The 19473-nt window shown below is 36.8% G+C and overlaps 1 protein-coding gene across 1 annotated transcript; it reads right to left on the bottom strand.

The window, feature by feature from the left end:
- Window positions 1-15412: 15412 nt before the first annotated feature.
- Window positions 15413-18625, bottom strand: LOC131661030 (calnexin homolog). Its single transcript, XM_058930432.1, has 6 exons — window positions 18422-18625; window positions 18265-18334; window positions 16242-17380; window positions 16084-16155; window positions 15887-16000; window positions 15413-15787 (listed from the first exon to the last, which is right to left on the bottom strand). Exons 1-6 carry the CDS (start codon window positions 18533-18535, stop codon window positions 15650-15652), a joined length of 1647 nt encoding a protein of 548 aa, XP_058786415.1. The 5' UTR covers window positions 18536-18625; the 3' UTR covers window positions 15413-15649.
- Window positions 18626-19473: the final 848 nt, after the last annotated feature.

Raw genomic sequence — 19473 nt, 5'->3', positions numbered from 1 at the left:
GCGTGAGACCTTTTTTTTTAGTTTAATTAGCGACTTTGTTTTTTATATTACGATTGTTGTTCATGACATTAACAGTAATCTAAGCGTGGTCCAGTGGTGAAGCGACGAGTGCTAAAGGTGTTCAAGCGCAAGGGCAGGGGATCGATTCCTGCCTCATGCGTTTTGTTTCTTTATTTTTCCATGACTAACAATGCTTACAGATTTAGTGTTGGCAGCCCATGCACGCATACGACGCACTGGCTAATCCTAGCCTTAAGATCCAACCAGCTCAAGATCCAACGTCCCACAACGCAAATCCACCATGGATCTCACAGACTCAACCACATACAATCAAGCTAAGTTTTTGTTTTAAATTTTTATTTATCTATTATTATATAATTGTTTTTATTTAAATGATATTAATTGTTTTTTTATTTGTTTTTTTCTTCTATTATATATAAAGAAAGTATTATATTTTATTTTCAAATTATTTCTTTATATATTAATAACTTATTTATTTATTTATATATTCTTTTTAATTTTATATTGCTTATTTATTTTTATTTTGCATTTAAATATTTATATACATACCTTTAAAAAATCACATTTATTTTATTTTAATTCCAAAGATTCATAAAATTTATTTTTACCCTCGATTATATTTTCTTATCCCGATTTAATTAATTAGGTCGCGAGACCAATAATTAATTAAATCGTTTGTATTTTCTTCTTTAAATTCGTACCCATTCGTACCCTAATCAGGGTTTACGAAGATCATGCCCTACACTGAATGTTTTATTTATGCCTTTTTTCAGGGTCGACTTTCAAGTGCCTTCCGACTATGCGCCTGATCAAGACTCAAAGCTAAGTACCCTATTTACTTTAAAAAGTTTATTTTGTTTCCTTTCAAAATCAGGATTTGCCGCCTTCACTGTTTCTGCCTTGCCTTTTTCAGGGTTACCCCGAGGCTTCCCGCCAACCATATCAGATCAAATTCGAAGCTAAGTGTCCTTTCTCTATTTTACTTTTAATTTCATTATTCTTTTTTACTTTTATGGTTAATAAAGTTCGCCTTCGAACCGATAATGCACTCACTCCCTGTTTTCTGTCTCTTCTTTTTCCTTTTCAGGGTTTGTCAAATGCCAAAGTTACGTCGTTGGTAACCCTAAACCCTATTTTATTTTATGGCTTTTAATTATTACTTATGTCAAACCCTATTAAGGGATCCGCTGGTTACAATTTCCCTCCCCCATATCTGTTTTGGTTATATTATTTAAATGCGTGGTTAGTAATCCTAGGGAGTGCAACCTTTGAATTGAACATAGAATCACTAATTTTACAAGATAATATATTCGAATATGATCACGTGATTGATGCACACACGCACATTTTTGGGTAACCTCTCTGTTGCCTTGTTGCCTGTTGCCTTGTTGCCTTGTATTTTGTGCAGAATAGCCAGTCCCTCGAATACGAGGATACCTCAGCCATGTTGCCTCGATTAAAGGTCATGGTCCCTAATGATGCTGCCTTCGATACACTAACATGACCTCGACCCTCGGAAGTTGCCTACGGAAAAGGCTGAGGTATCTTCTGGTTGCCTACGAAAGGCTATTCTGATCCTTCCCCATAGACTACCTGCCTCTCTATGGCATGGGTCAGTCTTTGAGTGAATGATAATTCGATGACCCTTCTACCTCCAAACGAAAGGCTTCCTGCCCTCTTATGGCAAGGACTGACCCTTTCATTCTGAAAGGCTAAAAAGAGACTTATCATCTGAGTTTAAGGTAATTGCCCCTAATTGCCTTGCCATGCTCTATTTTCTATATTCTTTCTTAAAATTCTTCAAAAACTGGCTACGCTCATTTTACGAGCTAAAGTCCATTTGTTTTCCTCTTTCATCTACATTTTCTGAAAACGAGCAAGCAAAGCAATTAAGAGCCCATGGAAAACCATGGATGCAAATGGTGCCTTACACCTTCCCTTTGCATAAATTACCCCCCGAACTTAGATTTCTTTAAAAGGTTTTTTTCTGTTTCTTTTAGCCTTTCTGAATTTGTTTGGATAAAATAAAAGTCGGTGGCGACTCATGCTTAACCGCGACATTTCGATCGATAAAAAGTCAGTTCACCGTATTACACCTATCCACCCTGACGACCAAGAAAAGACCACCTTTACCTGTCCTTATGGTACGTTCGCTTATAGACGAATGCCTTTTGGACTTTGCAATGCACCCGCAACCTTCCAGAGATGCATGATGGCAATATTTGTCGACTTCCTGGATGGAATAATGGAGGTCTTTATGGACGACTTCTCTGTCTATGGAGGAAGTTTTGAAGCATGTTTAGAAAACCTTAAATTGATACTTAAACGATGCGTAAGCGTTAACCTAGTCCTTAATTGGGAAAAATGCCATTTCATGGTTCGACAAGGAATCGTACTTGGACACATCGTATCCGATAGAGGGATCAAAGTGGATAAAGCTAAAATCGAAAGTATCGAAAACCTTCAACCTCCCAAAACAGTTAGAGAAATAAGGAGTTTTCTAGGACACGCTGGTTTTTACCGACGTTTCATTAAGGATTTCTCTAAAATAACCAAACCCTTAACCGAATTACTGATGAAAGACGCCGAATTCATTTTTAACGATAAATACACTGAAGCATTCCATACGCTTAAACAAGCATTAATCTCTGCGCCGATTATGCAACCTCCCGACTGGAATGAGCCTTTCGAAATAATGTGCGACGTAAGCGATTATGCTATAGGAGCCGTTCTAGGGCAAAGAAAAGATAAGAAACTACATGTCATATACTATGCGAGTAGAACCCTAGACGAAGCTCAAATGAATTACGCCACGACAGAAAAAGAATTATTAGCTGTCGTATTCGCGTTAGATAAGTTCCGTTCTTACCTGGTAGGAGCCAAAATAATCATATACACTGACCACGCCGCTATTAGATACCTCTTAACCAAGAAGGACGCCAAACCTAGACTGTTAAGATGGATCCTTTTATTACAAGAATTCGACCTTGAAATTAAAGATAAAAAGGGAACTGAAAATGTCGTAGCGGATCACCTCTCTCGACTGGAAAATCTGAAACCCGAACAAGTACCAATCGACGATGATCTCCCTTATGAAAGACTCATCGCTCAGTTAGAAGCTAACGAATTAGAACCATACCATCCAATCACTGAAACCAATAACTTCGTAGAAGTAGCTTTAGTCCGCTCTGACACACCTTGGTATGCAGATTTCGTAAACTACCTAGCTGCTGGTGTACTTCCTCCTGATCTAAGTTACCAACAGAAGAAGAAATTTTTCCATGACCTAAAACATTACTATTGGGACGACCCACTCCTTTTCAAAAGAGGCCCCGATGGAATCTTTAGACGTTGTGTACCCGAGGAAGAAATAGGAAGCATTATAACACACTGTCATTCTGCATCGTGTGGAGGACACCATAGCACATCTAGAGCCTGCGCCAAAATCCTTCAATCTGGACTCTTCTGGCCCAACCTGTGGAAAGACGTTTATTTTGCTGTATTAAACTGTGATAGATGCCAACGAACCGGAAATATTTCGAGACATGACGAAATGCCTCAAAAGGGCATTCTAGAAGTAGAAATATTTGACGTCTGGGGAATAGACTTTATGGGTCCGTTTCCATCATCATTCGGAAATCAATATATACTCGTAGCTGTCGATTACGTTTCGAAATGGATAGAAGCTATCGCTTCTCCTACAAACGATACACGAGTAGTTATCAAACTCTTCAAAAACGTCATCTTTCCTAGGTTCGGTGTGCCAAGACTGGTAATTAGCGATGGTGGGTCTCATTTCATTTCAAGAATCCTTGAAAAACTCCTTCGAAAATATGGAGTAAATCATCGAATAACTACACCATACCATCCACAAACAAGCGGACAAGTAGAAGTATCTAACCGCGAAATAAAGCAAATATTGGAGAAAACTGTTGCTATATCTAGAAAGGATTGGTCATCCAAGTTAAATGAAGCTTTATGGGCTTATAGAACAGCTTTCAAAACTCCAATTAGAACCACCCCATTCAAACTCGTTTATGGAAAATCATGCCACATTCCGGTAGAGTTAGAACATAAAGCCTATTGGGCCATTAAAAATTTAAATTTAAACTACACTGCCGCTGGTGAGAAACGACTTCTAGACATAAACGAATTAGACGAACTTAGACAAGATGCTTACGAAAACGCCAAAATCTATAAAGAGAGAACGAAAAAATGGCATGACAAGCGTATATCTAGGAAAAATGTTAGCATAGGCGATAAAGTACTTCTATTTAATTCTAGATTAAAATTATTTCCTGGAAAGTTACGATCTAGATGGTCTGGACCTTTCGAAATCACTAACATATTTCCGAGCGGAGCGATAGAAATCAAAGGAGAAACCGTTAAACCTTTTGTCGTAAATGGGCAACGTCTTAAGTATTACCACCATCTCGAACACGATGAAAACATTCAAATTTTTAAACTTGACGAGTTGCCCGCTCCTTCAGAAAAATGATTTTCTATTTTCAAATCGTCGAGCTTACGACATAAAACAAAGCGCTTGGTGTGAGACAACCCACAGTTATTTTTATTTTTACTTTTTATTTTTATTTTTATTTTTATTTTTACATTCTATTCTATTTTTGAATTATTTTAATTTCTTTATATTTTTTCTACATTTTATAATAATTACTATAATTATAACCGCTATCTTTAAATCGTGAAAAATCTTTCCTTTTTATAATTATAATTATTATTATAACTTGTTACACTTTTTATTTTATTTTTCTCTTTATTTTTCTTTTTTAAACAACACTAGCCTAGTTCTAACTTAATCTTAATATTTTCAACTTATAGGTTTTCTTAACTACTAACTCATTAAGATGCAAGAAGTTGACAATATGGAAGTTGTGTTCCGTGGTAGAAGACAAGAAGCGAGATATGCTAAGCTGGATGAGAGGCAAATGGATTTGACTCACTATCCTCACCACCCGACTATGGAAAGGCTAGGTATCGCAGAAAGCGTCATGCACTTGCTGAACCAAATCGGTTGGACCGGTTCTCATCTGTTCCGCAAGTTTAGTACCTACCGAAAGCTCACTCTGGAATTCTTGAGCTCTTTGACTTATCTTCCTAACTGTGGACAAGGACTAAGGAAAGAAGTTATCCTCTTTCGACTCTTTGGATTAGAATATCAGTTTTGCATCCGAGATTTTGCTGAAATGTTAGAACTACCTAATGGATCAGATGCATACATCACAGTCACTGAAGAGAGTCTTGCATACTGGGAGTTGGAAAGATTTTGGGGTAAGATCACTGGAAACGATAACCCTGAAGAGAACGAGTTTCAATCCGAGAACATCCATAACCCTGCTTTCAGATACTTGCATAAGATCATCGCTCACTACATCTTCGGTAAACCCGATAATATCACTGAAGTTTCTAGAGAAGAGTTATTCATTATGTTCTGCACCTCTCAGAATCGTCCGGTCAACGCCATCGCATTCATGCTAACAAACTTCGAGCGCATCACGCAAGACGAAGTTTCACCTATTCTGATCGGCGGATTTGTCACTATGATTGCAAATGCCATAGGTCTGAGAACACCACTACTTAAATTGACACCTTTTGATTCCTACAATTCTATGGACATTCGTTTCTGCTTTAATCGAGGTATCATAGGTAACCTTGGACCTGATCAGTTTGATTTACTCATTGATAATAAAGTACTGGATCAGTTCACCTTGCCGAGTCCAAGGATGAGTGTGCATAACCCTGCTAACTGGCTTTACTATGGTCAAATCCCTGAAAGAGAATCATCTCCAGAGACACCACAAGCTTATGAACATTTGGATGATGACATGTATGTGGCAGAACAATATTCTGACCCCGACATTCCTCTTGGATACTATGAAAATGGAAATATACCCATAGATTACCTTGAACCTGAATATGAGCCTCTTCCTGAAGATGAACCCATGCCTGAATATGAGCCTCTACCTGAAGATGAACCCATTCCTGAGTATGAGCCTGAAACTCCTACTGGTTCACAAGAAATTCAATCTGAAGACATGACTGACGTCGAGGTCGAGCAACAACAACCTGCTGCATGTGCTGAATCAGTGGCCCCAAGAAATGCTCCTCCGAGGATCGAGCCTGCTCCTAATCAGAACACACATGGGCAAGCCATCGATGCACTGCAACGCGAAGTACAACATGTGCGCAACGAGCTTCACACTCTGCAAATGCACTTCTTCGATTTCATCGACACCGTCAATGCTCAATTCGACGAAGTTTTCAAACACATTTATTCTAATGTGCACAACAATAGACGTGGCTAGATGTTAACGCTTAGATTATTAGATTTTATTTCTAGTTTTTGCAATTTCCAATTTCTAGTTTAGAATTTCATTTTCTGCACTTTTACATTCTGTTTCTATCAACACTCAGTACCAGTTTTAATTCCAAATGCATTATTTTATTCATTACTGCTATTGTGTTATACTGCACTGCTATTAACTGCTATATATTCCTGAACGCATATAATATATTCAGCTCTGATTACCATTCTTTTTGCTGTTAATAGTATTAAACAATGACACTGTTCTGAATTATTATTCACTGTATAATGCCTGTCAGAACTGTCTTGACCAATGCATGCGTGGAGATCACCTCCCTAGGCTAGGAGACGCACGTCTCCACCTCTGTGGGACCAGAACTCTGCATGCAAAAGACAGGAGACACACGTCTCCATACTCTGTCCCCCAGCAGACTGACTGCCTGAGACGCGCGTCTCCCAAGGGCAGCAGGCTGTTTGACCATGCAGACCACACTCTCCCTCTTTGAATTTTGAATTTGAATTTCAAAATTCATCATTCAATATTCTTCATTCTCCCCATTATTTCTTCCATTTAAACACCATAACCCTCATTCATCCTCCATCATTCACCTCTTTAACTCTACATCATTTCCCATTTCTCCATTCCATTCAAACTTCAAACACCACCATAACTTCATTTTAATTCTATATTAACTCCACCATTTTCAAACCTCACTATAAAACCACACCACCACCACTCTTTTTCTTCACAACCTCCAAACCATTTTTCTATTCTTCTACTCTCCACACTACCTTCTTCAAAACACATCATGCCTCCACGTTCAATCATCCGTAGTGTGCGGCCTGAGAGGCCACCTCCCGACCTTTCACATATTATCTTTCGAGAGGAAGACATTGATGCTCAAAGAACCAAATACCTCGCATTCTATGAACGTTCGGTTGTTCCCACGAAATTCGTGAGCATCGAATGTCTAGAAACTCTGGGTCTCATAGATGGTGTCACCCGTTTGCTCACAAAATCTAGCCTACATCATCTCTGTACCGAACCCGTACCAACTTATGAGCCGCTCATCTTAGAGTTCTTAAGCTCTTTTAATTATGACACTTCTGATCAACCACTTTTAACCGGTAGCATCCAATTTCGGATGTTTAACCGTGAATTTACTCTGGACCAAGAAGCGGTCGCTACATATTTGCATTTTAATAATTCACCAAATGCTCACCGCACAATCTTTCAAGAACTCAATGGTCGATCTTGGGAGGAACTCGCTTTCGAATTTTGGTTTAATCTTACTGGCGAAATTCCTACCGGTTGGAGATCTCTACATGCTTCTCATATTCAAAACCCCGCTATACGTTATTTTCAACGTGTTTTGGGGCACACTATTTTTGCAAGAACCAACAACCCCAAGGTAAACCAAAATGAATTATTTTTCTTATATTGTGCGCTAAACAATATCCGTTTCAATGCCACACCTTTTATGCTCCAACACATCCAAGGCTGCATCAACGCCCTCGCTACAAACCCCTTCCTGTTTGGCGGCATTATTACCTCCTTGGCCTGTGCCTTAGGTCTCGGTGATGACCTCATCTCCCTCTCTCATCTTATGATGCCTGCTCAATCCCTCGATCTCACTTACTGCCGTGACTCTCACTTGGTTTCACCCTGCCATGATGGCCACTACACTTTGGTCGTCAACAAAATTCTAATTCCTTATGTCATCCTGCCATGCCCAGAGCAAATCAACATCCGTTACGTTCAGCGTTGGAGGCTTATTAATGGAAATCCTCAAGATAACCAACCTGAACATCATAATGAGCCTGTGGATGCAATGGAAGAGGAACTCAACCAAGAACAAGCTGATGTCAACCAACCTCCTCCAAACAACCCTCCGCCTATTACTCTTGATGCCATGTATGCTTCTATTCAACGCCAAGATCAACTCTTTCAAGCTATGCAGACAAATCAAAACGAAACACTAAGGCTCATTCGAGAGATGCAACAAGAGCACCGTGACTACGCTATTAGGAACGAAGGTCAATACACCGAAATTGCTACACAATTGCATGATCTTAACATTCGTGTAAATGGCTCTCCTACTGATAGACGTCGCCGTGTTCGTACAAGAGGCGCAAGCAGTTCCCTCAACCGCAACACTGAGGAGTAGTTCACATGCATTGAGGACACTGCATCATTTAAGTCTGGGGGAGTCGTATTACTCGCTTTATTATTATTTCCTTTTAGTTTATTTCCTTGTATTTCCCTTCCTTGTAATGTTCCTTTTCAAATTCAATAAAGCATATTTATGGAATTTCAAGTCTTATATGTATAATTCCGTGGCTATTACAAATTCTTCCATTTTCTTGAGCCATAACAAAAAAATTTATTCCAAAACGATAAACGCATAACCCCACACGTTCGAGAAGTACGAAGCTACTCAAATACTTAACACATAGAAATCACAATAAAGATTCAAGACAATACCCTTATTGTCCCGACACTCTAAAACCCCCAAGTGTGCGTAACCGATTTGAATACCCCTTGTACCGAAACCATCGACTTTAATTTTTGAAGTAACCCTTAGTAGTTTATTCTAGCACTCGGCACCGTCTTAGATACCAACTACGTAGAGAGTCGGTGAATATAAGTGTATGATCCTTATAATAATAATTATGTGCTTAACCGCCAATAGAAATGTGCCTACTAAGTAAGGTGATCCTCACAAGATCATTTAACCTAACGGTTACAAATCTCAAATACAAAGGACTTAAAAACTCATTATTGATTGGTTCAGAAATTATCTGGTACTGAACTTGGTAGGAAGGACTATTGTCCGATTCCCCACAATCTACAAATGAGCGCTAAGGAGTATACCACATAAATGTGCCAGAACTCCATAAGAAGGATCATAGTCACTAACCGGCTACTCTGCTATGTGCGTATCAAGATAATGGGCTTAATGTGATTGCGCGCGAATGAAAAGGGTAAAACATGATGACGAGTCAAGGTCAAGCTATAATGGCATGATTCGGATTGGTATGCACGCTGGGAGTTGTCTAGTGTCGCTACTATAAGTTTATTGCTAGGATCTGCAACATTATTTTCAAAACAAGAACACTATGTAGCTGAGTATGACCGAACGACGTGGTGGGAGCGTATTTCATTTCGCTGTCCTCCTATCTTTATCTTATTATTTTGCTTGAGGACAAGCAAAGGTTCAAGTCTGGGGGAATTTGATAACACGATTTTATATCGTATATTTAGCTCGAAATCCATAAATATTTATAGCATTTTCCATTTATTATATTGTTTTATTATGATATTATGCGAGTATTTGCTTTGTTTCAGGTTTTATCATCCTATTGAGACTATTTGTGAAAAGGAGAGGAAATGGAGCTAAAATGACTACTATTTGTGCCTAAAAGATGAAAAATGGGTGCTGAAGTGAAAAAGAGGTGCAAACAAGGCCCAAATGTGCAAAGTACAAGCCAAGCCCACGAAGATACAAATCTGCACGTGGCCCAAATCACACAAGCAAGAGGAGACGCACGTCTCCAGCAACTTCCTGCCACGTCACCAAGTGGAGACGCACGTCTCCAACTCTCCCTAAATTTTCTCCACTTGAGACGCACGTCTCAAGTCGTTCAAAGGAGCCCCTAAAAAAGTGGAGACGCACGTCTCCAAGTCCCATTCAGAGAAAGCCCCTCATTTCACGGATTCCAACTGCAAAGGCTCGCCTATAAATAGAGGCAGATCACTTCAACCTGTCCGATTTTCTGCTAACGAAGTGCTGCCGAAATTGTTCCGCGATTGCTATTTTCTTCCTGCTTTCAATTAAACAGTCTTATTTTCTCATAACAATTTCTACACCGGAAATTGTTGTGAACCTTTTATAAATCTAGCCTTACGTTAGATTTATCGTTTTATTTCCTTGTTTTAAATTTCCGTCCGTTTAATTCCGAAGAACGATCCAGCCAACCTGTGGTGGAAGTTCGATACTTCAAGATTCAATTGCAATTTATTTTATTCAGGTTTATCATTTACTGCTTTATTTATTATCGTTATTGCATGATATATTATATGCCATTTAACATGCCTTTTATTATAAACCAAATTAATTTATGAATGCTTAACCGTATTAATATGTCTGGCTAATTAACTAAGATATCGGTATGTAGAGTAAGTTAACTGTGGGATCCGAAATAAATTGGCTTAATTATATTTTATTAAATATCACTTGTTTTTGGTTTGTATGTCTAATTTAATTAGTAAGTCTTAAAACCACTAGAGCGAAAGTTTGAGGGGTTAAGACGGTCAAAGGTTAAAATCAATAGAGCGAAAGTTTGAGATCTTTAACTGGATAGTAGACATAGGACATTAGTTTTAAGGATGGCGAAAGCGTATTAAAACTAATTGGAACTTATTTACTTTCAAAAAATGTTTTTACACCCGAGCGGGATGGCGAAAGCGTACGTTAGGGATATTAGCATGTTCCGAGTCAACAGAGCGAAAGTTTGAGATTAGGGGATTTAAATAGATAACGACTTCATAAAACGAGCATTTTATTAATTACGTTGTTTCCAAAAAGCTTTTCTAAAATCTAATGGGATGGCGAAAGCGTACATTACGAGTTAGGATAGTAATCTGAATCAACAGAGCGAAAGTTTAAGAGGAGGATTTTTAATCAATTGAATTAATAAAGATTTTTAATCGAATTATGCATTAGCCAATGGACCTTCGGATCACCTTAAGTTAAACGAAATACATACCGATATCCGTCTATTATTATATTTCTTAATATTCACAATCACTTTCCCTTAGGAACAATCAAAATATTAGTAGCCTTAGCTTTACATAGTAACCTTAGATAACGGTAGATCGATTCATAGTCCCTGTGGATTCGATATCTTTTAAAACTACACGACACGACTGTGCACTTGCAGTCATCAGATTAATAGACACGTAAAGTCGCGATCATATATATTAAAACGATGGCAGTTGAAGCTAACCCACGATCACCTAGGAACTAAGGGTGTGATGATTGCATAAAAGATTCTCACATGGGTTTTGAGGAGACGTTTGAGAAAAGGGTCACAATGACTATGATGTCAGAGCAATTGAAGAGTTTATGCGTCAAAAGAACTTTCAAAAAATGTCTTTTTCTTCAGTATGTCGAAAATGATAGTTTTGAGGGGCAATTTGTTAGGTGGAAGTTTCAACGCCAAGCTTGATTTGATACAAAAGAATTTTTTTGAAGATTGTTCTAGAATTCGACAAAAAGCTATTGAAAAGTCCTAGTCGAAGCCATCCTTATGAGAGGAAGATGTTGGATAGGACTTAGAAATATTTTCTAAGTTTAAGTTATGATTCAACGAACAACAAGTTGCGTTCAACGAGTAGTTTGAATTTGAATAAGGAATAATTGTATTTTTTCCGTATCCCGTTTCAAGGAAAGACGCGTGGAGCCTCCGGATAAATGGAAGACATGCCGAGCGAAATGTGTCATTTTCTAGATAAATACTCAAAGTATCTGCTGAATTGAGAAAGGAGTCATTTGAGAATGTACGTGTAAAAGCACCATCTTTACATTCCAATTTAAAGTTCATTTATATTTCCAGAATTTACCTTTCATTGCAATTTACTTTAAAAGCACTCTTTATTGCATTGCCTTTACATTCTGTAAGTTATATCATTTGAAGCGAACAATCCCTAAATCATGAACACTGTGTTTAAGTGTTCAATATTCAAGAAAACATAATCTAAACAATAGCACATGTCCTAGGATTCACTGGTTGATCCTGCAAGTTAACCATTTCGTTGGAGACCAGAGATAGTTTACCAATTTTCACGGTAAACACGGATCAAGGACCTCTTAAGATGGTTCATCGAGTTGACATTCCAAAATTTTATTTTAATTGGGAATTTGATAGGCGAAAAAACAACATACTCATCCCTTTTGAAAATCATTTTAGGTGTCATGAAGAAAAAAATTGAGAGAAAGAGAATGGTGGAGGAATGTTGGAGGAATGAACAATTATTTATAGAAAAAGCTTATACACTCATGCGCCGTCTCAACTGGCGCATCCTTTTAATGTATGTGTCATTTGACTTGACTTGCATGCAGTGCATGCGCCAAATGGACTGACACTCCTTATAAATTTAAGTGCATGCGTCAAATGAACTGACTTGCACGCTTTATCCATTTCCTAAATCTGATTATTTATGTAATTTTTTACAAAACATAGTTATTAATATATTTTAGGGAAAATACCCTTTTTCGTCCCTTAACTTTGCGTCGGGGTCCATTATGGTCCCTTAACTTTTAAAAAATTCGAATCAATCCCTTAAGTCTTAAAAACGGAGCACGTTAGTCCTTTCCGTTAGAGCTGTTAGTCAAAGTCAAAATTAAGATCCAGTTGGCATACATGTGGTGCTGATATGGATAAAACATTATATTTATTTCAAAATAACAACCACAAAATTTACTCAAACTCAGAAATTGAATAAACCCAGAAATTACTCAATGGTAACAACTTCTACTCAAACCCAGAATCTGAACAAACCAAGAAACAACAAAAAAATTGAACAAACCCAGAAACAACAACAAAAATTACTGAAACCCGGAAATTACTCTATTGTAACAACTTTTACTCTCTCAATCTTCGATTTCCATTTTCGATCTCCAACCAAGGTGTGTTATTAAATTTTGGTGATAGGGTTCACGATATTTGCATTTGGTTTGCAATGTTTTTTTGATTTGTTTTTTTGTTTAATTGAAAGATGAACAACAATGAAAACTGGGAGGAGGAGGAAGATGAAGAAGAGGATTTGGAATTCTCCGGAAATTATTTTCTAGCGAAGGAAGTACCATCTTTGGTAAAGAAATCAAAACGCAAGATTACTGACATCGATGTTGATGATGAACAGGTACACGAATTGATGAATGAAAATAAACACTGAAAAACGGCTTCCTTGTTCAACGTCTTCTTCTTCCAATGGTTGCCGCCCTCATCACCACTTCCCACACTGCACCCTCCGCCGTCACTGCCACCACTGCCCTCTCCACAACAACAACCCTTCTCACTTCTCCTTCCACACTTTCACTTCTCCTCCTCTTCAATCCCAAAACCTCCCTCTTGCTCAGTAAGTTCCTTTCATTCTTCTCTTTTCTCTCTCTCCTTTTTCTTATCACAAAAGCATACTGAAAGTGATTATGTTGAGGAACTTATGCAATTATGTATCCAGAAGACGAGTTGAGGAATTTCGCCGTGCCATTCGTGAAGACGAGAAAGCTGAGAGGTGGTGTTGAAGTTGTTTTGTGTGGTTAGGGTTTTCAATTTTGAAACTTGGATCCGGACGATTGAGGAAGCTTTTGGACTTTCTAAGGTCAGATTCGGATTCAGAGCTTAAAACTATGAGGGGTTATGTTCAGGTTTCAATTTTTTAGGAGGGTGCTCGCCGAAGAAGACAGTGGCGGCCGCCGCGTGCTCGTCGGAGAAGACGGTGTTTTAGGAAGAAGCTTTTGTGTGTTTCCTTTAATGCTGTGGATTTGATGAATTTTTTAGTAATTTTCTGGGTTGTTGTATGAGTGTGTTGTTTGGATTGAAGAAAATAGAGTTTATGAAATATCAAATCTGGAAATAACAAAAGAGACTACACAGGGAAGAAGAAGGTGTTGAAGATAAAATGCCAAATCAGATGCCACATGTACCACGTCTATAGACCATAACGTCCGTTTGCAGTAAATAGACGGAAAGGACCTACATGCTCCGTTTTTTAAATTTAAGGGATTGATTTGAACTTTTTAAAAGTTAAGGGACCATAATGGACCCTGAGGCAAAGTTATGGGACGAAAAAGGGTATTTTCCCTATATTTTAACTTCAATGCTTGGTTATTGGTATAAAAAAAAATTCAGCATTCCCTCTTCCTCAATTTTTTATCGTTTACTATATTAAAATTGAATTCTTGAAAATTTCATGCAAAAGCTTGTTTTACGATTATATCTAAAAATAAATAAACTGAATTCTCTAAAGTTTTTTATTTTTGGTAATGATTGCCATGCATATAAGTTTAGGCAAAAACTTCGGTTGTGTTATGAATATTTATATTAGTGGATGTCCATCCATCTCCTAGTTCTTCATCTTCCTATTCCATACTTAATATGTGTTTAATATGTATGATTTTATATCTCCCTTGAGTCCTATAAATAGAGACTCATATTACAATGTAAAACACACTTAGAATAAGATAAGATAATATTGCTCTCTTTCTTCTCTACCTCTCTTTGATCTCTATATAGTTTTAGTTAGTTTTATAACAGGTTGATATATATTTCATATTTCATTGGTACTTATTTTTCAAACTAAAATATAATATTTATACATTGATTGTAACCTTTTTCAAAATGTAAAGCACATCATATAAGAATATATATTAGATGCCTTTGAAAAATAATTTAGAAACAATCCATTTAAATTAAAATAATACAATAATTAATATATAAGTTTAAAGATAGCAGTGACACATCTAATATCTAATAGAGCACCATCAATATGTCATATTATTAAATTATTTTTTTAAATAAAAGAATGTTTTAATTGAATACATCATCACAATATGTCATATTATTAAATTATTTTTTTAAATAAAAGAAGATTTTAATTGAATACGTGGTGATTGATTGACACTTAAAAATATATTTTTATATTGTTCATGACCCCTTTTCTCTTAATATATTATATATATTTATTGAAAGTTGTTATAGAAAAACTTTAAAAATAGTGAAAACAAATATGAATATATTGCATGTAAACAGTATCTCTATAAGTGTCCTTGAAACTTTTTATTTTTCAAGATTGTACTAGTTTCCTAATTACTCCATAACTTTTAGTTTTGACTTTATGTTAGCATAAGCTATATAAAGCAAGAAACACAGAATTAAAAAAAGGGTCGTATTTGGAAACACAAATTTTAGAAAAAGACCCATATTATAAGCTAAATAAAGCAAGAAACACAGAATCTTAAAAAAGGGCCGTATATGAAAACACAAATCCAGAAAAAGGCAGGCTGTGAAAAACATAATTCATTACTAGAAAAAAGAGGACAAAAAAATAATTGTACAACTACAATTAGGTGAAACACTCGAGTCTCCAAAAAGGAGAACATATATACTCCTTAAGTATATAATCTTTCTGAAGAAGGAAAAAAGTAAAAAGAAAACAAAGAGCACCTAAAATTCAACTAAGCCCAAAATTAACCACAGATGATGATACTTAATGGGCAGCCCCTATAAGTTTCAATCATTTCAATTGTCTCTCTTTGGCCTCCGACGTGGAGGGTTGACTGTTTCTTCCTTTTCTTTGTTATCTTCCTTCTCTTCGCCAGCTTGTTTACTGGAAGTTTCTGTGTTGGTCTTCTTCTCCACCTTAGCCTCAACATTTGCCTGCAGAAGAAGCAGCTTGGTTATGAGCATGACTGTGAGAATTAAATATTCACCTAGGAAATTCATATGTATGATCATGACAAAAGTTTCACTACTTACAGGTTTCTTTCCACCGAATATGAGCCTGAAGAAAATTGATACAAAGACAATCACAACAGATACAATAATACCAATAGTCAGATTTGGTTGCTTCTCTCCCTTTTCAATGATTTCCTGCAGATAAGCATATAAAGTATAGGTCATTATCCAGTTAGTGAAACATAATTATTTGAATGTTTTGAAGCTTTGGTACTTACAATAATCTTTTGTTTGTGGTCACTTAGGAAGGGAATGTCGGCGATCTTGTACAAGAGGTCGAATGCCTTCTTCTGCAAGGTAAAAAAATCAACATCATGCATATGAAAGATGATGAGGACTATAGGAGAGAAATTGGAGTAAAAGGAAGACTTATTACCTGGATGCCAGCAATACCCTCTGACTCAGTTGCTGCCGCTGCAGCTGCCTCCTCTTCAGCCTTTTGTTTCTCTTTCTCAATGTTAAACTTGGGTTTCCATGTAGTCTCCCGATAGGACTCTGCAACCTTATCATCTTTAGCTATCAAAACGTTATCGAATAGAATGCCATCTTGCATTGTCCAAATTTCAATGCCAATAGCAGCAATAGGTTCAAAGTCTGGTTTCTCAAGTTCAAAGTACTCTGGGTTTGGAATCTCCTGAGGCTTCCAAATACCCTTATAATTGGGGTTATCAATGTAGGGGGCACTCCATTTTCCCTTATAAGCTGGGTTGCTCTTGGTTGGCCTCTTCCATTCACCACAACCAGGGGCTGCTTCACACTTTGGGTTTTCAATTTTGGGAGCTTCCCATTCGCCATCCTCCTCATCATCCCAATCTTCAGGCTTTGATGCCTCTGGATCATCTACTTCTTCTGGCTCGTCATCCAACCATCCTTCAGGTTTCTCAGCTTCTTCATCTATAATTTCCCTAGGTGCATCCTCATCCCAATCCTCTGGCTTTACAGCTTCTGGGTCAGGAATTTTGGCTCTCTCGTCCCAGTCCTCGGGTTTATTATCATCGGGATCTGGGATTGTCTTGGAAGGGATAAGGGCAGGCTCAAAATCTTCAGAAGATAAGAAATTGGCCTTTTTCTTTTCCTCACCATCAATTAAAATGCTCACATCATTAGCCTTTAGAACAGCAGTGTACACATGAGATAGTTTGTCAGATGGGACAGAAGGAGGAAACTTGAGATGGTGTTCAACATGTTTCCCGGTCTTTGGATTCTTATGCCTGAAGATGAAATGCACCTTGTTTGTTGTCCCACACCTATCTGGACCAAACATAATAGAATAAGGAGATTCATTGTCAAATCCCTTAGGCTTCCAACCACTCTCCTGGGTTTGAAGATATTTAATATATGCACCACCACATTCAAGGCCATTTTGAAGACGAGTCTCGAACTGAAGAACAACTGGTCCGTCCTTAAGACTGACAGGCGCATCAAGCTCTTTAACTATAGCATACTTCCTTGCTGGTTCACTGACAAGAAGTCCAAAATCATCGTGCCCTTCACTCTTTGAATGCTTCCATACACCTGAAGCCCAAAATAAATAAAAAATCAGAATACAAATCAAAATTCGTTGAACACATACTGATTTGCAGTTGGATATGCCTCGGTTTAAATATATGCTTCATTGCTTCATAGTGAGCAGTGAGATTATAATCCCAGAATAAAGAACAGAAATAATATGAAAGCATGGTCGGATGAATAAAACTATAACACCTTAGTTCCTATTTAATTTCATTAAGTAATTCATTTGACTACTAATTCAATATACTTTCATCCTTTACATGTATAAAAATTGAAGTACGGTCAGTCATTGTTCAAACATTGCAACTACAGTCAATCAACATTGCAACCACAGTCATTCTTAAATTAGAAGAAGTTTCCAAGAGTATTCCGATACATTAAAAATTAAGAATTGGGTCCGCATATTTTAAACAGGAATCAAAGGAGACCCAAAATCTAGCCTGCAATAATATACACATGTATTAGCAGTTAGTAGTATATGTATTGCATACTAGCATCAAAATTTGAACGTATATCATCTTTTTCTACATACAAATGTTGGAATTTACTGGTAATGTTAATTTCCAGGATCGAGTATAAAGTCTACTAATAGAAATTAGTTAGTTTTGGAATTGTATGATATTTTGAGTTTGAATAAATTGATCTAACTTATGAGCACTTCCAATCTCGCATAATCCATGAATGGTAATCCAGATTAGGTTTTACTTAAATCTAACTACCAGTGACTCATTCATAAATGGAAATTCTCAACAAAAAAAAACATAATACTCATTGAAGCAGTAGAAACCGAGTGACAAAGTTTAAAGCAAGAAAACAAAACTCAAATAACTTCAAACAGATCCAAAACAAAAACCGATCTACACAGTAATGAAATGAAATCAACTCACCATTATATTCTTCCTTCCCAGACACAATCCACCGGTTATCAAAATCCTCATCGAACGATTCATAAAAGATCTAAACAAAAAGAAACTCACAAATCAGAGATCAATCATACACAAACAAAACCAAAAAAAAAAACAAAAATACGTAAATCTCAGTTACCGCATCATCTACATCATCAGAAGCACGAACAACGTGAAATGAAGACGAAGCAACGAAGAAAAGGAGCACCGCCAATAGCCCCATAGCCAAAGGGATTTCCTTACGATCCACCATTGTTTTCTTCTTCAACTGTCACAAACCCTAACTCTGTGATTGTAATAAAAATCTGATTCAGTTCTGAGATCTAAATAGACAAGGAGACTGAAAGCGTGATACTGATACAACACTTACGCTTTCTATTCGACCTGTTTCAACCAATGATATTACGTGCCACGTGACGTTACCCAATCGTTTTTCGCCACGTAGCGTTTTTGCATCACTTGCTTCTTTTATGTAGCGGAGTAATGTAATAATCAAACCAAGATTTTAAAAAATAAAAAAATAAAAAATAAAAAATAATAATAATCAAACCAAATCCAACCAACTTAATAATTAAAAAAAGATAACTTTAAAATTAAAACACTTTTTCTATTGAAAACAGAAATAGTTACCTAACAATAATTATTAAATAATTAATGACAACATGGATATGGAAGATCATCTCATAAAATGTATTTCAACCTTTTTAATAGAAAGTAACCAAGATTACTTTTGGAGATAATTTATGTAATTATATATATATATATATATATATATATATATATATATATATATATATATATATATAAATGTTTTAATTAAATATATATAAATGTTTTAATTAAATACCACGTATTTTCTAGAGAGAATGGTCTCACCTCTCTCTTAAAAACTCACCGTGTTTTCTTCCTCAATCTGTTAGGGTTTGGTTTTTCTCCCCAATCTTTTGGGTTCTCTTGCACACCTGTGTTTAATTTCCACCCAACCTCTGATTTTCAAGGTTTTCTTGGCCATGGAGAATTGGAAAAAGGTTTCGCTCATTAAGATAGAAGAAGGTGGTGTCACTACAGAGATTGAGGAGGTGAGTGGAAAGGAACTGTTTCAGAGAACTCTTGTAAGGAAATTCTAGATGGAGAACATCTTCAATTCGACATATTTCACAAATACCATGGTTAGAGCGTGGAGGCTCAAGA

The sequence above is a fragment of the Vicia villosa genome, linkage group LG3 (genome assembly GCF_029867415.1).
Source record: "Vicia villosa cultivar HV-30 ecotype Madison, WI linkage group LG3, Vvil1.0, whole genome shotgun sequence".
NCBI lineage: Eukaryota > Viridiplantae > Streptophyta > Magnoliopsida > Fabales > Fabaceae > Vicia > Vicia villosa.
The sequence above is the reverse complement of the archived record's forward strand: the minus strand, read 5'-3'. Positions and strand labels throughout refer to the sequence as shown.

Excerpts from the sequence above, each read along its gene's own strand:
- LOC131661030 (XM_058930432.1), bottom strand. The coding sequence starts at position 18,535 with ATGGTGGATCGTAAGGAAATCCCTTTGGCTATGGGGCTATTGGCGGTG. Across the intron at positions 18,335-18,421 it reads CTGATGATGTAGATGATGCG|ATCTTTTATGAATCGTTCGA; the intron begins GTAACTGAGATT and ends CTTTTTGTTTAG. Across the intron at positions 15,788-15,886 it reads TATTCGGTGGAAAGAAACCT|GCAAATGTTGAGGCTAAGGT; the intron begins GTAAGTAGTGAA and ends CTTCTTCTGCAG.